The 19,626-nt window shown below is 40.5% G+C and overlaps 1 protein-coding gene across 3 annotated transcripts in view; it reads left to right on the top strand.

Moving 5' to 3' along the window:
• The window catches only part of LOC128697789 (BBSome complex member BBS4), a 139,737-nt gene extending 132,135 nt beyond the window's left edge, over positions 1-7,602 (top strand). For all 3 annotated transcript variants that reach the window (XM_070090212.1, XM_070090210.1, XM_070090211.1), the window contains one exon: positions 5,453-7,602. In XM_070090212.1, coding sequence (XP_069946313.1) covers positions 5,453-5,749 — 297 coding nt within the window. In that variant the 3' untranslated portion in view covers positions 5,750-7,602. The remainder of the gene's footprint in view (positions 1-5,452) is intronic.
• The last annotated feature ends 12,024 nt before the right edge of the window (positions 7,603-19,626 follow it).

A 19,626-nucleotide genomic window follows, 5' to 3' on the forward strand; every position in this document is an offset into this window, starting at 1 on the left:
ATGCTTTCCATGTCATTCTACTTTGATCCATTCTCTCTAAATGACCAAACCACCTCAACAACCCCTCTTCTGCCCTCTGACTAATGCTTTTATTAACTCCACACCTTCTCCTAATTTCCACACTCCGAATTTTCTGCATAATATTTACACCACACATTGCCCTTAACCCTTTGAGGGTCGACAGGCCCTCTCCGAAACTCGTTCTCAGGGTCGGCCAAATTTAAAAAAAAAAAAAAATTATTTTCTCTTATGAAAAGATAGAGAATCTTTTCCCGATCATAAAGACACCAAAAGTTTGAAATTTGATAGAAAACTTACGGAATTATGCTCTAACAAATTTAGCGGTCTCAGTGATGTTTACGCATCGGTGATTTTGCCCACTTTGAGCCCCATTTTCGGCCAATTTCACTGTACTAGTCGACAAAAAACATGAATATTTCGCTAGAACTCCATTTTTTCTATCGAATGGGTGCAAGAAACCACCCATTTATGAAATTCAACTATCCAGTACAGTGGTCAGAATTTAGCAATTTTGCCAATTTCACACAAATTTCAAAAGATGCCAATTTCCAAATAGGGTCCAGAATAAACAAGAAAGACATTCCTGGCACTAAAATGACATTTCCTCTAGTCATTAGTCACGTCTCAAGGCCCCTCTTATATTCTTTTGCTTTCCACTTTGAATTTTTATTCTCACAAAAAATATAAGATTTACTGTTATGCAGACTACTGCATTAGTGTAAAAAATGGTATAAATATTATTGGTGCACTTGTGAAAGAATATTAGACTCACCAGTTGACGTGTATTGCACGCTTGGCACGATTTGTTTACTTTTGAAGTTTGGTAAAAATCGAACATTTCTGCTACTCTGAGCTCAATTTCAAGGCACCTTTCATTGTAAAACCAGTCAAAATCATCTCAATTTCTGTAATATGTCTTCCATTCTATAAAATGAGACCAAGAAAACTAGAATACAACAATAAATACCATACGAAAATACACTGCAAAGTCGCTGATTTATTCCAAAAAAATGGTCAAAGTTTTTTTTTTCTCATTATGCACTGTGTGCTGCAGGATTTTTTTTAGACTGTGCACACTGACCACATAGACCCATTCTTTCATATGAAGGCCTACTAGCTTTCTCCCACTAGATTTGAGGCTGCTAGAATTTATGCGTACTAGTACGTCAAAAACCCCTACGCGTAAGACGTACTAGTACAACCAAAACCCTCAAAGGGTTAAACAGGACATATCCACTGCCTCCAACCGTCTCCTCGCTGCTGCATTTACCACCCAAGCTTCACATCCATATAAGAGTGTTGGTACTACTATACTTTCATACATTCCCTTCTTTGCCTCCATAGATAACGTTTTTTGACTCCACATATACCTCAACGCACCACTCACCTTTTTTCCCTCATCAATTCTATGATTAACCTCATCCTTCATAAATCCATCCGCCGACACATCAACTCCCAAGTATCTGAAAACATTCACTTCTTCCATACTCCTCCTCCCCAATTTGATATCCAATTTTTCTTTAAATCATTTGATACCCTCATCACCTTACTCTTTTCTATGTTCACTTTCAACTTTCTACCTTTACACACATTCTCAAACTCATCCACTAACCTTTGCAATTTTTCTTTAGAATCTCCCATAAGCACAGTATCATCAGCAAAATGTAACTGTGTCAATTCCCATTTTGAATTTGATTCCCCAAAATTTAATCCCACCCCTCTCCCGAACACCCTAGCATTTACTTCTTTTACAACTCCATCTATAAATATATTAAACAACCATGGTGACATTACACATCCCTGTCTAAGACCTACTTTTACCGGGAAGTATTCTCCCTCTCTTCTACACACTCTAACCTGAGCCTCACTATCCTCATAAAAACTCTTAACAGCATTTAGTAACTTACCACCTATTCCATATACTTGCAACATCTGCCACATTGCTCCTCTATCCACTCTATCATATGCCTTTTCTAAATCCATAAATGCAATAAAAACTTCCCTACCTTTATCTAAATACTGTTCACATATATGCTTCAATGTAAACACTTGATCTACACATCCCCTACCCACTCTGAAGCCTCCCTGCTCATCTGCAATCCTACATTCTGTCTTACCTCTAATTCTTTCAATTATAACCCTACCGTATACTTTTCCTGGTATACTCAGTAAACTTATTCCTCTATAATTTTTACAATCTCTTTTGTCCCCTTTCCCTTTATATAAAGGGACTACACATGTTCTCCGCCAATCCCTAGGTACCTTCCCCTCTTTCAAACATTTATTAAACAAAAGTACCAACCACTCCAACACTATATCCCCCCCTGCTTTTAACATTTCTGTCATGATCCCATCAGTTCCAGCTGCTTTACCCCCTTTCATTCTACGTAATGCCTCACGTACCTCCACCACACTTACATTCTGCTCTTCTTCACTCCTAAAAGATGGTATACCTCCCTGGCCAGTGCATGAAATTACCGCCTCCCTTTCTTCCTCAACATTTAAAAGCTCCTCAAAATATTCTCGCCATCTACCTAATACCTCCATCTCCCTATCTACTAATTCCCCTACTCTGTTTTTAACTGACAAATCCATACTTTCCCTAGGCTTTCTTAACTTGTTTAACTCACTCCAAAATTTTTTCTTATTTTCATTAAAATTTCTTGACAGTGCCTCTCCCACTCTATCATCTGCTCTCCTTTTGCACTCTCTCACTACTCTCTTCACCTTTCTTTTACTCTCCATATACTCTGCTCTTCTTATAACACTTCTGTTTTGTAAAAACCTCTCATAAACTACCTTTTTCTCTTTTATCACACCCTTTACTTCATCATTCCACCAGTCACTCCTCTTTCCTCCTGCCCCCACCCTCCTATAACCACAAACTTCTGCCCCACATTCTAATACTGCATTTTTAAAACTATTCCAACCCTCTTCAACCCCCCCAGTACTCATCTTTGCACTAGCCCACCTTTCTGCCAATAGTCGCTCATATCTCGCCCGAACTTCCTCTTCCCTTATTTTATACACTTTCACCTCCCTCTTACTTGTTGTTGCCACCTTCCTCTTTTCCCATCTACCTCTTACTCTAACTGTAGCTACAACTAAATAATGATCCGATATATCAGTTGCCCCTCTATAAACATGTACATCCTGGAGCCTACCCATCAACCTTTTATCCACCAATACATAATCTAACAGACTACTTTCATTACGTGCTACATCATACCTTGTATATTTATTTATCCTCTTTTTCATAAAATATGTATTACTTATTACCAAATTTCTTTCTACACATAGCTCAATTAAAGGCTCCCCATTTACATTTACCCCTGGCACCCCAAATTTACCTACTACTCCCTCCATAACATTTTTACCCACTTTAGCATTGAAATCCCCAACCACCATTACTCTCACACTTGATTCAAAACTCCCCATGCATTCACTCAACATTTCCCAGAATCTCTCTCTCTCCTCTACACTTTTCTCTTCTCCAGGTGCATATACGCTTACTATAACCCACTTTTCACATCCAATCTTTATTTTACTCCACATAATCCTAGGGAAAGTATGGATTTGTCAGTTAAAAACAGAGTAGGGGATGGAGGTATTAGGTAGATGGCAAGAATATTTTGAGGAACTTTTAAATGTTAAGGAAGAAACAGAGGCAGTAATTTCATGCACTGGTCAGGGAGGTATACCACCTTTTAGGAGTGAAGAAGAGCAGAATGTAAGTGTGGGGGAGGTACGTGAGGCATTACGTAAAATGAAAGGGGGTAAAGCAGCTGGAACTGATGGGATCATGACAGAAATGTTAAAAGCAGGGGGGGATATAGTGTTGGAGTGGTTGGTACTTTTGTTTAATAAATGTATGAAAGAGGGGAAGGCACCTAGGGATTGGCAGAGAGCATGTATAGTCCCTTTATATAAAGGGAAAGGGGACAAAAGAGACTGTAAAAATTATAGAGGAATAAGCTTACTGAGTATACCAGGAAAAGTGTACGGTAGGGTTATAATTGAAAGAATTAGAGGTAAGACAGAATGTAGGGTTGCGGATGAGCAAGGAGGTTTCAGAGTGGGTAGGGGATGTGTAGATCAAGTGTTTACATTGAAGCATATATGTGAACAGTATTTAGATAAAGGTAGGGAAGTTTTTATTGCATTTATGGATTTAGAAAAGGCATATGATAGAGTGGATAGAGGAGCAATGTGGCAGATGTTGCAAGTATATGGAATAGGTGGTAAGTTATTAAATGCTGTAAAGAGTTTTTATGAGGATAGTGAGGCTCAGGTTAGAGTGTGTAGAAGAGAGGGAGACTACTTCCCGGTAAAAGTAGGTCTTAGACAGGGATGTGTAATGTCACCATGGTTGTTTAATATATTTATAGATGGGGTTGTAAAGGAAGTAAATGCTAGGGTGTTCGGGAGAGGGGTGGGATTAAATTTTGGGGAATCAAATTCAAAATGGGAATTGACACAGTTACTTTTTGCTGTGCTTATGGGAGATTCTAAAGAAAAATTGCAAAGGTTAGTGGATGAGTTTGAGAATGTGTGTAAAGGTAGAAAGTTGAAAGTGAACATAGAAAAGAGTAAGGTGATGAGGGTATCAAATGATTTAGATAAAGAAAAATTGGATATCAAATTGGGGAGGAGGAGTATGGAAGAAGTGAATGTTTTCGGATACTTGGGAGTTGACGTGTCGGCAGATGGATTTATGAAGGATGAGGTTAATCATAGAATTGATGAGGGAAAAAAGGTGAGTGGTGCGTTGAGGTATATGTGGAGTCAAAAAACGTTATCTATGGAGGCAAAGAAGGGAATGTATGAAAGTTTAGTAGTACCAACACTCTTATATGGATGTGAAGCTTGGGTGGTAAATGCAGCAGTGAGGAGACGGTTGGAGGCAGTATATATACAGTGGACCCCCGGTTAACGATATTTTTTCACTCCAGAAGTATGTTCAGGTGCCAGTACTGACCGAATTTGTTCCCATAAGGAATATTGTGAAGTAGATTAGTCCATTTCAGACCCCCAAACATACACGTACAAATGCACTTACATAAATACACTTACATAATTGGTCGCATTCGGAGGTGATCGTTATGCGGGGGTCCACTGTATATATATATTTTTTTTTTTTTTTCAACAAGTCGGCCGTCTCCCACCGAGGCAGGGTGACCCAAAAAAAGAAAGAATATATACAGTGGACCCCCCGTTAACGATATTTTTTCACTCCAGAAGTATGTTCAGGTGCCAGTACTGACCGAATTTGTTCCCATAAGGAATATTGTGAAGTAGATTAGTCCATTTCAGACCCCCAAACATACACGTACAAATGCACTTACATAAATACACTTACATAATTGGTCGCATTCGGAGGTGATCGTTATGCGGGGGTCCACTGTATATATATTTTTTTTTTTCCATACAGCCAGTTGAAGAGTCAGTGTGTCAGTCACCACCACCAGTACCAACAGCCATACCAGAGCTCAACCCATCTGAAGTGCCTGATGCTGGAAATACTGCTGTACTTGTTCCACCCATGGAAGCTCTCACACTGGAAGAGCCTCCAGCTTTTGTTTCAGACAGTAGCAATGCCCGGGGCAAGTTCCTTGCATCAGCTCGTCTGCAGTTTCAGGAAGATGAGTCCAAGGTTACTGATACTGAAAATAAGAAAGAGACTCCAAATAGTGGTTTTGCAGAATATTCAGATGATATATTTGATTAAGCTTTATTTTCTAAGCTTTAAATTGTTTCCTGCTGGGTCTGTGCTACCCACTCTGTAGTCAGTTTTCTCAGTTTATTTTGTAAGCTTCATAGCTCTTTGTAATAATCAATTCTGTATGCAGCCATAAATCTACAGGGTAAACAGCTCCACATGTGGCTGTAGATGTGTGGTGTAAATAGTTGCACATGTGGCCTTAGATCTATGTTGTAAACAACTCCACACATGACTGGAAATGTGTGGGGTTAACACTTACATGCACACCCATGTATCTGTATAGTAAACAGGTTCATACAAGGCTGTATATCTACATGAGAAAGAGTTTAAGGGTTAACTAATCACAGTGATGCACATAATGCTTGAAAAAATGTAGTAACTTCAATGATTTTTTCATTCACCTTGTAACATTGCTTGATGAAGTGTCAGTGTATTACACTTCACACAAATGATTTTGAAACAATTTTCTGCACTTAGCTTTCCCTTTGTTGGTCTGCATGGTTGCTGAGCAGTTAATGCACTGGCCTGTGAGTTTTAGGACTACCTTGCTGTGGGTTCAAACCCCACTTGTTCCATGATAAGTACGAATTTTTTTATGTAGTGTACATTTTGCACTATATTAAATGGGATGTAAATTGCTGTCTGATGTTTTGTATGTGTGGAGAGTTCATCTTTCTTCCTATTTTGCATATGTGGAGGGTTCCAGTTTATTCAGAGACTGATCAAGAACTAGATTTAATAGCTCTTCGAGGGAGGTTTCATGGTGCCAGTAAGGGTTCTTTATCCAAGGAATTGAGGCTGACCTCTTCTTCCTTGAATGGAACCTGATTGCTTTTCATATCCCCAGACACTGTATGACCCATATAAGTTTACCATTCCACTCTTACTTTTGAAAGTAATTGTGATGATGTAGATTTAATAATTATTTTGTTAAGAACTGAGTTATATGCATTTTTTGCATTTGTATTTTATGCATATATGGATTGTTCAGATTTGTTTACTACAGTATTGTCAGGGAATTTAATTAATCCTTAAATGGTCCAAATGTATATATATGTTCACCTGCGCAGCGCCTTGAATATTTTGAGAAAAGAAAAACAATTTTTTTTTTTATAGGAAAAAAGAGCATGTGGTACCCAGGCATCCCCAATTTTTTTATATGTTGCACACTGAGTGCGCACACCCATTCTCTCTTGTCTAGGAGACTCAGGCCTATCATGCCAATGTTGAATAAATGACAAATAAAACATATATATACGCTTGGGGTGCTACGCGAGAGAATGTATACATATGTTTGGACCGTTTAAGGGTTAATCATTAAGTTGGTTTGTTGGGCCATTTATTATGTCCCATACATAATGGAGACTGACATGGTGCTAGTCAGGCATAAGCTTATCTATATCACAATCTTCCCTGCAGTACAGCTCATCTTCTAAACCACAGACATCATGGCACTGTTGCAAAACAGTGCCATGAACAGTTGAACTATGACTGTTTTAGAAGAGCTATGCACAGTGGCTGCCTATTTTCTGTTCATGAAACACTTTTTTTTTTGTCTTATATTATAATTTTTCCATTGTAACCTAAGGGAAGTATATACCCAGGTACTCCCTATTCTCACTACAACCCTCCCTCTCTTCCCACAATCCTCCCATATCACAGCTGCTACCATCACCACATGAGTGAGGGATGGACACCATATATAGTGCTAAGTCAGGTATGATGGGAATAAGCTGATCAAATTATTTATATTTTTTCATCATCAGTGATTACTAATACTGACAAAGTAAACAAAGGCTGCCAATGTGATTGGTGCTGCAATAGTTGACGTGTTTGCAAAAAAAAAAAAAAAGTGAAAAGTTGTATATTCACTCATGGGAAGTGGTGTGATATTTTGAAATACACCTTTTTTTCCACTTTGAGTTCACTTTTTTGTAAATTCACTATTATACCATGTACCATTTCTGTTGGTAGCTCCATATATGTTAAGAGAGACAAATAATGTATAATGTGATTCTTGATGGTGCTCTGCCCACACAGTGCACATTATTGTTACTGGCAAACTTGGATGAATGGGAAAGGTGAGTACCTCGAGTTTCGAACAGCTCCCAACTCAAACAATTATGTAAGTGTATTTTTGTAAGTGCTTTTGTAAGTGTATTTTTGGGGGTCTGAAACAGACTAATCTAATCTACATTATTCCTTATGGGAACAAATTCATTCAGTATCAGTACTCGGACAGCCTTCTGAAACAAATTAAGTTCATAACTCGAGGTACCACTATATGTAGGGAAGTAGAGTGAAGTGAGGTATGTTGTGTGCAGGTCATTGTAGTGGTGTGAGGTCAGGCATGTCACTGCACTGATGTTTGCAGGGCACTGCAATTGTCCTCTGAGCTGTTATGTGGGAAGATGATATAGAAGTTTATCAAATGGCAAGAGGTTCAGCTACTGTATGTTCTAAAAGACTTCTATTACTGTTGAAATTACTGGAAATGCTAATAAGAGCTGGCATGCTAACTTCACACCACTGAGAGGACCTGCACACCATATATCACATCTCACTGTGCTACCCATTCAGGCTTTTTTGTGACCTGACAAAGTCATCGGTATGGGCTAAACATTGTCAATAATCACATTATACCATCATGCCAGCATTGTACAGGGTGTCCACAAAAACACTCCCTGATTTCAAACAGGTTTAACATGTAACTTTATTATAATAATCTTTCAGAGTTAGTAGCTTCAAATGCAGGATTTCATTCAGTTTCATGTGGTGTAAGGTAGCATTAAAGGCACTCGATGTGCGCCCCTCTGGTTGCTCGGCAAACATTGATGCGATAGCCCAGTTCAGTCTAGGTGCTCTGCAGCATATCTGGTGTTATCATGCGAACTGCTTCAGTGATCAAAATTTTCAGCTCCTCCAGGGTTGCAGGTAGTGGTGGTGCATAAACTGTGCTCTTCAGTTACCCCCAAAGAAAGAAGTCACAAACAGGTCCAGTGACCTGTGCAAGTGGCCTGTGAGGTCACTGGACCTAACTTTGTGACTTCTTTCTTTGGGGGAATGTGAAGAGCACAGTTTATGTACCACTACTACCTGCAACCCTGGAGGAGCTGAAAATTTTGATAACTGAAGCAATTCGCATGATAACACCAGACATGCTGCAGAGCGTCTGGACCAAACTGGACCATCGCATCGATGTTTGCCAAGCAACCAGAGGGATGCACATTGAGTGCCCTTAATGCTACCCTATACCATATGAAACTGAATAAAATCCTGCATCTGAAGCTACTAACTGTGAAAGATTATTACAATAAAGTTACATGTTATACCTGTTTGAAATCAGGGAGTGTTTTTGTGGACGCCCTGTATATCTTTTCTCCCCAGTTCAATATGTATATGCAATATACAATTACCGTATGCAATTAGCGAGTACACAGAACATACCGAAGAGTTATTTGGAAGTAATTATTAAAGACCAGATTGAGCTTAGTACAACTGCCATGGGCCTGGAATGCACTTGTATTTTAAAGAGAAGAAAGGGTGTAATGGGCCATTCTATATTGTATTTACTTCAGTTTTGATGTATGTACTGGATACAAACAAAAAATTATCTGTAGTCTACTGTGTGATGAATCTCTTAATAAAGATGTATTTTGTTATTTAGTTCTATTATTTAATCATTACCTGCTTTTGTGGAAGCTTTCTTTGAAGGCAATTCCTTTCTGGAGAGAGACTGCTGGTGTAGCCTTCCCTCACCAGGGTGAAGGCTCTGCTAAATGTTACCTCGTGCATTTGCCATGCGTAAAACCCACATTCTTTGTCACTCACCTGAAAGTTGAGTCTGCCCCAGGGGTTTTGGTTCTTTGGTGGGCAAGAAGAGATAAAAGGAGAAGTTTGGTGTTGGTACTACTATAATCGATCTGTTGGCCATGCATTTCTCATTTGCAGTCTGATGTTGGGTTAGGAGCTCATCAACTTGTGTTTTCACTGCCCAGACTTGCAGTCTGCAGATTTTAGCTTACATTCTACATTACAAATCGTGGGCCCTTGTGAATTGTGAGTTTGGATAACATTGATTAATTGGGGCAGTGTTTGGCCTGATGTCTGTCTGTGATGGGGCAGTGTTTGGTTTGACCATTTGTGGTGGAGCAGTGTTTGGCCTGATTACTGTCTGTGGTGGGGCAGTGTTTGGCTTGATTACTCTGATGGGACAATGTTTGGCTTGACCGTTTGTGGCAGGGCAGTGTTTGGCCTGATGACTGTGGTGGTAGTGTTTGGCTTGATGACTGTCTGTGGTGGGGCAGTGTTTGGCTTGATGACTGTCTGTGGTGAAGCAGTGTTTGGCTTGATGACTGTGGTGAGGCAGTGTTTGGTTTTATGATTGGTGGAGCAGTGTTTGGCTTGATGACTGTGGTGGGGCAGTGTTTGGCTTGATGACTGTCTGTGGTGAAGCAGCATTTAGCTTGATGACTGGTGGGGCAGTGTTTGGCTTGATGACTGTCTGGGGTGGAGCAGTGTTTGGCTTGATGACTGTCTGGGGTGGAGCAGTGTTTGGCTTGATGACTGTGGTGGGGCAGTGTTTGGCTTGATGACTGTGGTGAGGCAGTGTTTGGTTTTATGACTGTGGTGGAGCAGTGTTTGGCTTGATGACTGTGGTGGAGCAGTGTTTGGCTTGATGACTGTCTGTGGTGGAGCAGTGTTTGGCTTGATGACTGTCTGTGGTGGGGCAGTGTTTGGTTTTATGACTGTGGTGGAGCAGTGTTTGGCTTGATGACTGTGGTGAGGTAATGTTTGGTTTGATGACTGTGGTGGAGCAGTGGATGTTGCTATGGTGTCACATATTTTTTTATTCAGAAACATAATTGTCCCATATATATTAAGAATACTTTTTCTAAAGTGAAACTCCATTCGTTGTACTTCGAAAATTATGTAGTTTTTGATGGAAAATTGTAAAATATAAAAATGGCAACTTTTATTTCAGCTGTAGCTTGGTTCCCGCTCCACTTATGATAAAAATGGAAATAACTAAAAATGTTGTTCTCTACATTTTTCTTTAAAGCATTGTTTTGATATGTTCAACCTTTCAAGAGTTATTACACAAAAAATGCAAAAATGGCCTACATTTTTCAGGTGCTGATTACTGATGTTGTTACAAGGGACTAGAACTACATGTATGTATGTGCAATTTTCTTGGGAAGTTTTTTCAAGATAAAACCCTAGAATGACTGGACTATTAATTAGCATCAGCCACATGTTGCTTTACAACATGCAGTTGATACTGATTCTTTTATTGTGGTCGGCCAAGATACGATGACCCTTTTGGCGTTGCATCACTTCCACAAAACAAGAGCTTTGGTTCCTCAGACCACAGACAGGCAGCAGAGAGGCAAATGTAATCAAAACTTCCAAGAAACCAGACACGAAATGTTTCTTTTCCTACACACAATGACTGGATGGGATTTAACATCCAATATTTTCCAAAAAAAGGAAAATAAAAGCCTTAAGATTCTGAGAGAAAAATGAACTGTTGAGGGTAAAAATGAAAACAGCCAAGTTAATGTAGTTAAGACTGACATAGCTAAAGCTGATGAATTCCTCCTGACACTCCCCTCAGGGGAGGTTCCTTGATGTTGGTGAGGGGCTCTTGATCTAGGGAATTGGATCTGTGCTCCAGTTCCCTGAATTGAGCCTGAATGCCTTTCATCCCCCCACTTGCGCTGTATAATCCTTTGGGTTTAGTGCTCCCCCATGATTATAATAATAATAATAATCCTGACACTGTGTGGATCATCAAGAAAATCCTCGAATGAACATCGACATTATTACACAGCCAACAAATGGTGAAACAACTCCCGAGGCAGGTCCGAATCTCCTACTGGCTTAAGCCAATGACCCAACCTAGTCAGGTCAGGTCACATTCACTTTAGGAAGGAGCATGGCATCAGACCCATCAGCACAAGCTAGTCAGGTCCAACTCACACCCACACCTACTCATGTATTTATCTAACCTATTTTTAAAACCACACAAATGTTTCAGCTTCTATGACGGTACTCAGGAGTTTATTTCACTCATCCACAAGTCTATTACCAAACCAATACTTTCCTATATCCTTCCTGAATCTGAATTTTTCCAACTTAAAACCATTGTTGCGAGTCCTGTCTAGGCTAGATATTTTTAGCATGTTATTTACATTCCCTTTATTTATTCCTGTTTTCCATTTATGAACCTCAGTCATATCCCCCCTAATTCTATGCCTTTCGAGAGAGCAGATTCAGGGCCCTCAGTCTATCCTCATAAGGAAGATTTCTGATAAATGGGATCAACTTTGTCATCCTCCTTTGTATGTTTTCCAGAGCATTTATATCCATTCTGTAATACGGTGACCAGAACTGTGCAGCTAAATCTAAATGAGGCCTAACCAAAAATATATAGAGTTGAAAAACAACCCGAGGACTCTTATTATTTATGCTTCTTGATATGAAACCAAGTACTATTCTGTTCACTTTATTGCAAACACTTATGCACTGTTGTCTTGGTTTGAGATTACTGCTAACCAGAACTCCCAGTGCCTGACTAGCTATTACATTTAACTTCTTTCGATTGGAAGATTTCTTGTAAGACTCGTGGGTGCATGAGAGCAGATTTTGTATGTTCAGTGATGTGTGGCCACTGTGAAGAAAGAACATGTGAAAGCTCGCACTGTTTTTATCGTAGAACTTAATGTCTTCTATAACTTTTGTTTAAAAATTTTTTTGCTAACTTCAACTGTTCAAGTTATTCCCCCCCCCCCCAAAAAAAAAGACCGCCATTTTCTAAGATGACGGCCGTAGTACAACATGCACGAGTGTTGATTGATTTTTGGTATGTTGTGATTAGGGACTAGAATTTTCTCTTCTTGGGAATTTATTTCTAGAAAGACAATTTTTTTTACACTTTGCTTTATCACCTGTGAACCATCTCCCCCACCCTCTCTCCCCTTCATGCAAACCTCTCTTCACCTCCCTTCCTTCCATCACTTTCACCTCTGCCGTGTGACACTGTATGACCCTTATGGATCATACATATTCGCTATGGCCCTTTATGGTTTATACAGTGATTATACTGCAAAAAAAAAAAAGAAATAATGAACATATAAAATAATTACAGGTCCTAGTTTACACTTCTTTCTACAGATCAGGTGCAGAGTACTCGTGATGAGTAAGACGCTAATTTACTGATTCAACATTTACGCAAATTGTCCAGTTTGCGGTGCTCTACAATCAGTGTCTCACCATACTGTACATGCTTTGCCACTTCTCTTGAACAATATATTAGTCAGATAGTGTATTGCAAAATTTTCCTCAAACTGCATTTAATGGGTACAGTTCTTGCTATAAGATACATCAACCATTAAATTTTGAAGCATAATAATAAGTTGACTCAAGTGTATATAACGTGATTTAACTGAAATTAAAATTTCACATTTACACACAAAATTGGCAGAGGGAGAGGGAGCATAGACAATTGGTCATCCTAGTCACTAAAAATAACATACATAGCCCCATTCCACAAAGGTGGTAGTAAAGCAACAGCAAAGAATTACAGACCTGTGGAAAATACTGTATATATTTTCCAGAAATTCAGTATTTATATGTAAATAGATGGCCATACTGTATTTAATAATATTTATGTCATAGAAAACGGAAAGCCTGCGTCTGGGCAGGACACTCGCCATCTTGGTTTTTGAATTTTGTACAAACGTTGGTGTAATGGGAAGAATTTTTCGTGCTCTAGAGGTTAAAATTGTGTTGACACCTCTCAAATAGGAGGCGAAATTGGTGGATGTGCATTCCTGCATAACTTGAGATATCAGACGACTGGACAAGACAGCTCCAGGAACCTCAGATAAGCTCTCTAGATTTGTGTGTAATTCTGGCCAGCATTATTTTCATAGATTTAGTTAGAGTGAGGTTTTCTGAGTATGATACACATTAATCTCCAGTCAAATTGGTGAGTGATATTAAGATACATTTTCCTTCTGTTATGTAATTGTGTATATATATAACCATTTATTATTTTTAATATACAGTTCACAAATTTATATATTTACCAGTATTCCTGGTGTATGTATATTTCATTTAATTAATAGGTCCAGAGCAACTTGTGGTTATGACAGTGGTAGGTATCGAAGGGGGACATTTTTTGCGACCTAGGTGTCCCAAATTCCTACTTGTCTATGTAACATTGATAAATAATAATTATCTTTGTTATCATTTACTATTATGTACATCACTTGGACAATGAAATATGGATCCCAGGTTACAACCTATACAGATGTGACAGAGTGAACAGGCAAAAGGGGGGGGGTTGGCCTGTACATTGCAGAGTCACTTGTTTGCACAGAACTGCTTAATGCCTCAAATGACGTAGTGGAAGTTTTAGCAGTAAAGGTCGAGAACCAAAACCTAGTCATTGTGGTAGTCTACAAGCCTCCGGATGCAACATCCCAGCAATTCCAGGAACAGCTGTTAAAAATTGACCACTGTCTGGAAAATCTTCCAGCTCCTGCACCCAACATCTTGCTCCTGGGGGATTTCAACTTAAGGCACCTAAAATGGAGGAATATAGCAAATAATATTGTTGCAGTAATAACACCAGGAGGCAGCTCTGATGAAAACTCACACTCACACGAGCTTTTAAATCTCTGCACAAAATTCAATTTAAACCAGCAAATAATAGAGCCTACTAGACTGGAGAATACACTAGACCTCATATTCACTAACAATGATGATCTGATAAGAAATGTCACCATATCAAAAACAATATACTCAGATCACAACATAATTGAGGTTCAGACATGTATGCGAGGAGCCCCAGACCGACAAAATGAGACTAGTCACGAGGGAGCATTCACCAAATTCAACTTCAATAACAAAAACATAAAGTGGGACCAAGTAAACCAAGTCCTAACCGATATAAGCTGGGAAGATATACTAAGCAACACAGACCCAAACTTATGCCTAGAACAGATTAACTCGGTGGCACTCGATGTATGCACAAGGCTTATTCCTCTAAGAAAAAGGAGGAGTAGATGTAAAATAGAAAAAGACAGGCGCTCCCTTTACAGGCGACGGAAAAGAATAACAGAGCGGCTAAAAGAGGTCAATATATCTGAAATGCGCAGGGAGACACTGGTCAGAGAAATAGCAAGCATCGAACTTAAGCTAAAAGAATCCTTTAGGAGTCAGGAATCGCGGGAAGAACTAAAAGCTATAAATGAAATCGAAAGAAACCCAAAGTATTTCTTCTCCTATGCCAAATCAAAATCGAGAACAACGCCCAGTATTGGGCCCCTACTTAAACAAGATGGGTCCTACACAGATGACAGCAAGGAAATGAGTGAGCTACTCAAGTCCCAATATGATTCAGTTTTTAGCAAGCCGCTAACCAGACTGAGAGTCGAAGATCAAAATGAATTTTTTATGAGAGAGCCACAAAATTTGATTAACACAAGCCTATCCGATGTTATCCTGACGCCAAATGACTTCGAACAGGCGATAAATGACATGCCCATGCACTCTGCCCCAGGGCCAGACTCATGGAACTCTGTGTTCATCAAGAACTGCAAGAAGCCCCTATCACGAGCCTTTTCCATCCTATGGAGAGGGAGCATGGACACGGGGGTCGTCCCTCAGTTACTAAAAACAACAGACATAGCCCCACTCCACAAAGGGGGCAGTAAAGCAACAGCAAAGAACTACAGACCAATAGCACTAACATCCCATATCATAAAAATCTTTGAAAGGGTCCTAAGAAGCAAGATCACCACCCATCTAGAAACCCATCAGTTACACAACCCAGGGCAACATGGGTTTAGAACAGGTCGCTCCTGTCTGTCTCAACTACTGGATCACTACGACAAGGTCCTAAATGCACTAGAAGACAAAAAGAATGCAGATGTAATATATACAGACTTTGCAAAAGCCTTCGACAAGTGTGACCATGGCGTAATAGCGCACAAAATGCGCGCTAAAGGAATAACAGGAAAAGTCGGTCGATGGATCTATAATTTCCTCACTAACAGAACACAGAGAGTAGTCGTCAACAGAGTAAAGTCCGAGGCAGCTACGGTGAAAAGCTCTGTTCCACAAGGCACAGTACTAGCTCCCATCTTGTTCCTCATCCTCATATCCGACATAGACAAGGATGTCAGCCACAGCACCGTGTCTTCCTTTGCAGATGACACCCGAATCTGCATGACAGTGTCTTCCATTGCAGACACTGCAAGGCTCCAGGCGGACATCAACCAAATCTTTCAGTGGGCTGCAGAAAACAATATGAAGTTCAACGATGAGAAATTTCAATTACTCAGATATGGTAAACATGAGGAAATTAAATCTTCATCAGAGTACAAAACAAATTCTGGCCACAAAATAGAGCGAAACACCAACGTCAAAGACCTGGGAGTGATTATGTCGGAGGATCTCACCTTCAAGGACCATAACATTGTATCAATCACATCTGCTAGAAAAATGACAGGATGGATAATGAGAACCTTCAAAACTAGGGAGGCCAAGCCCATGATGACACTCTTCAGGTCACTTGTTCTATCTAGGCTGGAATATTGCTGCACTCTAACAGCACCTTTCAAGGCAGGTGAAATTGCCGACCTAGAAAATGTACAGAGAACTTTCACGGCGCACATAACGGAGATAAAACACCTCAATTACTGGGAGCGCTTGAGGTTTCTAAACCTGTATTCCCTGGAACGCAGGAGGGAGAGATACATGATTATATACACCTGGAAAATCCTAGAGGGACTAGTACCGAACTTGCACACGAAAATCACTCACTACGAAAGCAAAAGACTTGGCAGACGATGCACCATCCCCCCAATGAAAAGCAGGGGTGTCACTAGCACGTTAAGAGACCATACAATAAGTGTCAGGGGCCCGAGACTGTTCAACTGCCTCCCAGCACACATAAGGGGGATTACCAACAGACCCCTGGCAGTCTTCAAGCTGGCACTGGACAAGCACCTAAAGTCAGTTCCTGATCAGCCGGGCTGTGGCTCGTACGTTGGTTTGCGTGCAGCCAGCAGCAACAGCCTGGTTGATCAGGCGCTGATCCACCAGGAGGCCTGGTCACAGACCGGGCCGCGGGGGCGTTGACCCCCGAAACTCTCTCCAGGTAAACTCCAGGTAATTAGTTACATTCAGATAAATGCAGTTTTCCACAAGACCAGCAACACTAACGTCCCACATAATTAAAATCTTCGAAAGGCGTCTTAGAAGCAAGATCGCCAACCACTTGGATACTCAACAATTACACAACCCAGGGCAGCATGGGTTAAGAGCTGGTCGCTCCTGCCTTTCACTACTACTGGACCACCAGGATATGGTCTTGGATGCACTGAAGTACGAAATGCATATGTAGTATACACAGACTTTGTGAAAGCCTTCGACAAGTGTGATCATTGTGTAATACCACACAAAATGCGTGATAAAGGAATGTTGTTAGGTAAGACACATATGCAACAGTTAGACAACTTTATTCCGAAACGTTTCGCCTACACAGTAGGCTTCTTCAGTCGAGTACAGAAAGTAGGCAGGAACAGTAGAGATGTGAAGACGATGTAATCAGTCCATCACCCTTAAAGTCGTAGAATTTGAGGTTGTCAGTCCCTCGGCCTGGAGAAGTTCAGTTCCATAGTCAGGAACTATCTGAAGATCAAGCGACAGTGCATAAAGGAATAACAGGAAAAGTGGGTAGATGGATCTCTAACTCCTTAACAAATAGAACACAATGAGTAATAGTAAGCAGAGTAAAGTCAGAGGAGGTTACAGTGGAAAGTTCTGTTCTACAGGGCACAGTACTCGCTCCCATCCTTTTCCTCATCCTCACATCTGACATAGACATAGGTGTAAGCCACAGCACCGTGTCCTTCTTTGCTGACGATACCACGTGGAGTTTACCTGGAGAGGGTTTCGGGGGTCAACGCCCCCGCGGCTCGGTCTGAGACTAGGCCTCATGGTGGATCAGTATCTGATTAACCAGGCTGCTACTGCTGGCCGCACACAAACTGACATACGAACCACAGCCCGGTTGGTCAGGTACTGACTTGAGGTGCCTGTCCAGTGCCTTCTTGAAGACAGCCAGGGATTTATTGGTAATTCTCCTTATGTATGATGGGAGGCAGTTGAACAGTCTTGGGCCCCGGACACTTATTGTGTTGTCTCTCAGAGTACTCGTGGCTTCCCTGCTTTTCATTGGGGGAATGCTGCATCTCCTGCCGAGTCTTTTGCTTTCATAGGGAGTGATTTTCGTGTGCAAGTTTGGTACTAATCCCTCTAGGATTTTCCAAATGTATATTATCATGTATCTCTCTCGCCTGCATTCCAGGGAATACAGATCAAGAGCTTTCAACCGTTCCCAGTAATTTAGGTGCCTTATTATACTTATGTGTGCCGTGAAAGTTCTTTGTACACTCTCCAGGTCAGCAATTTCCCCTGCCTTGAAGAGGGCAGTTAGTATACAGCAGTATTCCAGCCCAAAGAGAAATTTGCATGATAGTATCATCTATTGAGGACACCGCAAACCTCCAAGCGGACATAACCAAGTCTTCAAATGGGCCTCAGAAAAGAGTATGAAGTTTAATGAAAACAAATTTCAATTACTCTTCTATGGACAACTCGAGGAAATATCAACTGGATCGGAGTATAAAACAAATTCCGACCACACAATAGAGCGAAAAACTAATGTGAAGGACCTGGGAGTGATGATGTCAGAGAATCTCACTTTCAAAGATCACAACAATGGAAAATGATAGCTAGGATGGATAATGAGAACCTTCAAAACTAGGGATGCCAAGCTAATGATGAATCTCTTCAAATCGCATGTTCTCTCTTGGCTGGAATATTGCTGTCCACAAACGGCCTCTTTCATGACAGGCGAAATTGCAGACCTGGAGAATATACAGAGAACTTTCACATCACGTAAAAGTACAGAAAAACACCTTAATTACTGGAAGCGGTTGAAGTCCCTTGACCTGTGCTCCTTGGTACACAGGCGAGAAAGATACATGGTAACATACACCTGGAAAATCCTTAAGGGATTAGTCCCAAATCTGAACACGGAAATCACTTCCTACGAAGGCAAAAGACTCGGTACCGGTGCAACATCCTCTGAATGACAAGTAGACAACACAGTGCCAGGGGCCCAAGACTGTTCAACCACTTCCCAGTATATATAAGGAGGGATCACCAATATACCCCTGACTGTCTTCAAGAAGGAGTCGGATAGACATCTAAAGTCAGTACCTGACCAGCTGGGTTTACGTGCGGTTAGCAGTAACAGCCTGGTTGATCAGGCCCTGATCCAACGCGAGGCCTGGTAATTGACCGGGCCGCGGGGGCACTGACCCCCGAAACACTCCAGGTATACGCCTCCGGATTAAATGTGAATAACCTTGCTGACTGGCTTCAAATCTTCGTGAATGATATTTACCTCCACGGAGACTTTAATTTACACAATGTTTTGTGTCTATATTCTTCTGTATTGTAAGTGCACGGAGGAAACGTAGCATTAAAAACTTAGGTGCAGTCGATATACTTTAAACATAATAAATTAACAAAATTCCACAAAAAAATCGCCGATCAGTAACACTAGTTCAATAAACGAGAACAAAAGTGAAAAAATAAAAGAATTAAATCACGTATAACTAAACTATATTGCATCACTCAAGGTTGAATCTATGGAGAAGTTGACTGAACTAAGTGTAGTTCACAACGCTGATAATAACTGAAAGTTAGACACATTCCCACAAAACAAACTAAACACAACAGTGCTCGAAGAATGCCGTTGAACCGATGGTGAAAAAATGATTACAGCTCAAATGGGC

Source organism: Cherax quadricarinatus, chromosome 31 (assembly GCF_038502225.1).
Source record: "Cherax quadricarinatus isolate ZL_2023a chromosome 31, ASM3850222v1, whole genome shotgun sequence".
Taxonomy (NCBI): Eukaryota; Metazoa; Arthropoda; class Malacostraca; order Decapoda; family Parastacidae; genus Cherax; species Cherax quadricarinatus.